This window comes from Pteropus alecto, unplaced genomic scaffold (genome assembly GCF_000325575.1).
Source record: "Pteropus alecto unplaced genomic scaffold, ASM32557v1 scaffold67, whole genome shotgun sequence".
NCBI classification, from domain to species: domain Eukaryota; kingdom Metazoa; phylum Chordata; class Mammalia; order Chiroptera; family Pteropodidae; genus Pteropus; species Pteropus alecto.
This window is the reverse complement of record NW_006441061.1, coordinates 6,004,648-6,007,118: the sequence shown is the minus strand read 5'-3', so window position 1 is coordinate 6,007,118 and position 2,471 is coordinate 6,004,648. Positions and strand designations below refer to the sequence as shown.

The 2,471-nt window shown below is 57.7% G+C and overlaps 1 protein-coding gene across 1 annotated transcript in view; it reads right to left on the bottom strand.

Moving 5' to 3' along the window:
• The window catches only part of LAMC3 (laminin subunit gamma 3), a 54,211-nt gene extending 53,322 nt beyond the window's left edge, over positions 1–889 (bottom strand). The window contains exon 1 of the mRNA XM_015594125.2: positions 740–889. Coding sequence (XP_015449611.1) covers positions 740–889 — 150 coding nt within the window. The remainder of the gene's footprint in view (positions 1–739) is intronic.
• Between the last annotated feature and the right edge of the window lie 1,582 nt (positions 890–2,471).

Sequence of the window (2,471 nt, the reverse complement as noted above, 5' to 3'; positions counted from 1 at the left end):
GGACGGGGAGGGCGGGCGGCACCCCCACCTCCCGACCGCTCCGTCCCTTGGCGCTGACCCCACCTGGCGGACGCGCCCGGGAGTGCCCGGCTTTGGAGCAGCGGGGGCTGGCTTGTCCCGGCTCTGCTGGGGGGTCCCTAGCCTCGGAGCCTCAGTGTCCTGACCGTAGAAAGGGATTCGTCACCATACAGCTTCATTACCGCTGTCGGGAGGTTTTAATGGCTGCTCGTTAAGTGGAAACTGCTCACCAGTGCCTTTCGGGTCCTGAGCTAAAAGGGGACATGTGGGTCTTTACCTAGTCTTTCCGTCACACACCTCTATCGAACAGTAAAGTCACCTTAGGCAGGTTCGCGGGATGGTTCCTCGCGGTGCCATGTCTCCATTAACCTTGAAAAGTGCTGCTGCTGGCTGCTTTCTGCTCTCAAAGCAGAGATTCTCACCTGATATTTGTGACCGAAGGTACCTGGCCTCATCACAAATGTCACCTCTGAGAGGCCCCAGCAGATGCCCTCTTTTAACTCTCCATTCATCAAAGTTAGTAAATCAAAGGAGAAGAGCCATATGGTCTTATCAAGGGATGCTACAGAAAACACTAGATAACATTTAGCAGCTCTTCCCAGAAAAATCCAGGGAAACTGGAAATAAACTTCCTGAACACGCTAAGGGCTGTTTCTCAGCGGCAGCCTTTGCAGCTGGGGTCCTGGATGCCGACTAGGTCCCACGGGTCCGATGTCCTTGCTTGAGATTTGGAAGGCGGAAGTGGGCAGGGGGCATCTTCTGACCTTCTGGTGACAAGTGAGGTCTGCAGCAGCAGCAGCACGTGCTTCCCATCCTCCAGCTCCGTGGGGATTGAGAGGCCTTTGCGGGGTGGTGGCAGTAGCTGTAACATCTCGACTTTCATTTCTGGCTCCTGATCCCCGTCGCAAGGTGAGCTCTCAGAGTCTCAGGTGGCGGCAGCTTGCCAGGCTGGTCAGTTCTGCGGTGTCCCAGATGTCAGCCCCTCCGGTCCCTCCAGGCATCTCCTGAGTACCAGTTCCCTACATTTGGTCCTTCCCACTGGAAATACTGCCGTGCCTGCCGGTGCTTGGCCCAGAGCCCGGCATGGAGAGAGTAGGCAAGACAGTGCTTTATACGCTGTAAGGAAGATGACGCCTGCCCTCGGTGACCCCAGCGTCTGGTCAGAGAGAGAGCGATGCACTGAGTAACGGCCGATGACATTCCGAGGCCGTTCTTGCCTGTTTAATAAGACCGGGTTGTGGCCATGTGTTTACAGTCATCTGTTCCTCAGCAATGTGCCGTTGCCCACTGGGTACCCGGCGCTGTGCTGGGGGGCGGGGCGCAGAGATGTGTTAGACACCCCCCGCCCTTCCAGTGAGGGAGAGACGCCATACGCACAGATGTCCATGGCCAGGCTGACAGGATGTAATGAGGGCGGGGCACGGAGTCTGGGGTGGCTAGTTCTGCCTGGAGTCGGAGGGTGTTGCCTGGAAGAGGTGACGAATAAATTGAGTTGTAAAGGACAAGTAGGGGAAAGGGCGTCGCAGGCGGGAGGTGCAGCACGTGCAAAGGCCCAGAGATGAGAACAGGGAGGGCAAGTCTGTCATGTGTTTGCGGGTTTGGGTGGTGACTCGGTCCTGGGGGGTGAGGCTGGAGTGGGGTGCAGAGACCAGGTGATGCGGGGTGCTGGGCACTGTGCGATGAGCTGGGGCTTCATCCCGTGGAGAGTCTGCGGGGGCTGAGAGTTGTGAGTTTGTGGTGAGACAAGGACCTCGTGTGCCTCTCTCCGGTGTCCCCAGGGCCCGTGCTGAACGTAGCTCAGGGAACATTTGGAAGCCACATGCCTGGCAAAGGCTGACCTCACAGGGTTGGGTCAGAGACTATGGCTCCTTCAAGGGCACCAGCTGGGTATTCGTGGACCTTGCCAGCTCCCAGCAGAGCCCTTGAGGGGACTGCCCTGCCTCTGCTGGCGACCTTGGTCGGCGTCTGCAGGAGGTCTTCTAGGCTCCCCTGGGCCTGTTGCATTTCCAGTTTCTCCCTGCGCTCCACATCCAGCTGTTCACGTTCACCCAGGATCCACCAGCAGGTGGCGACATTGTCCGTATTACGGGACTGGTCCCTCTCGCCCCCTGGTGGCCAAGGACATCTTGGCTGTTCCCGCGTCGCCAGTGGACCCAGGACGAGAAGAGTCGTGGGGACCCGGACACTGGCTATTCGAAAGAGGAAACTGAGGCGGAGTGAGGGAAAGTGGTTTGTTGAGGACACATTCACAGCAGGACGTGACCAGGTCTCTCTCATTCCTGAGATCAGCTCCTCCCAGGATGGGGGTCAGGGCAGGGCTGGGGTCCACAGATGCCAGAAGCAAAGTGTGGCCCCATGCGAGTGTCTGTGTACCCATAAAGTCTCAGGACGACTTCCAAAATCTAGGTGACAAAGGACAATAAACACTTCTGTACATGTGGCAAAAGAAATCG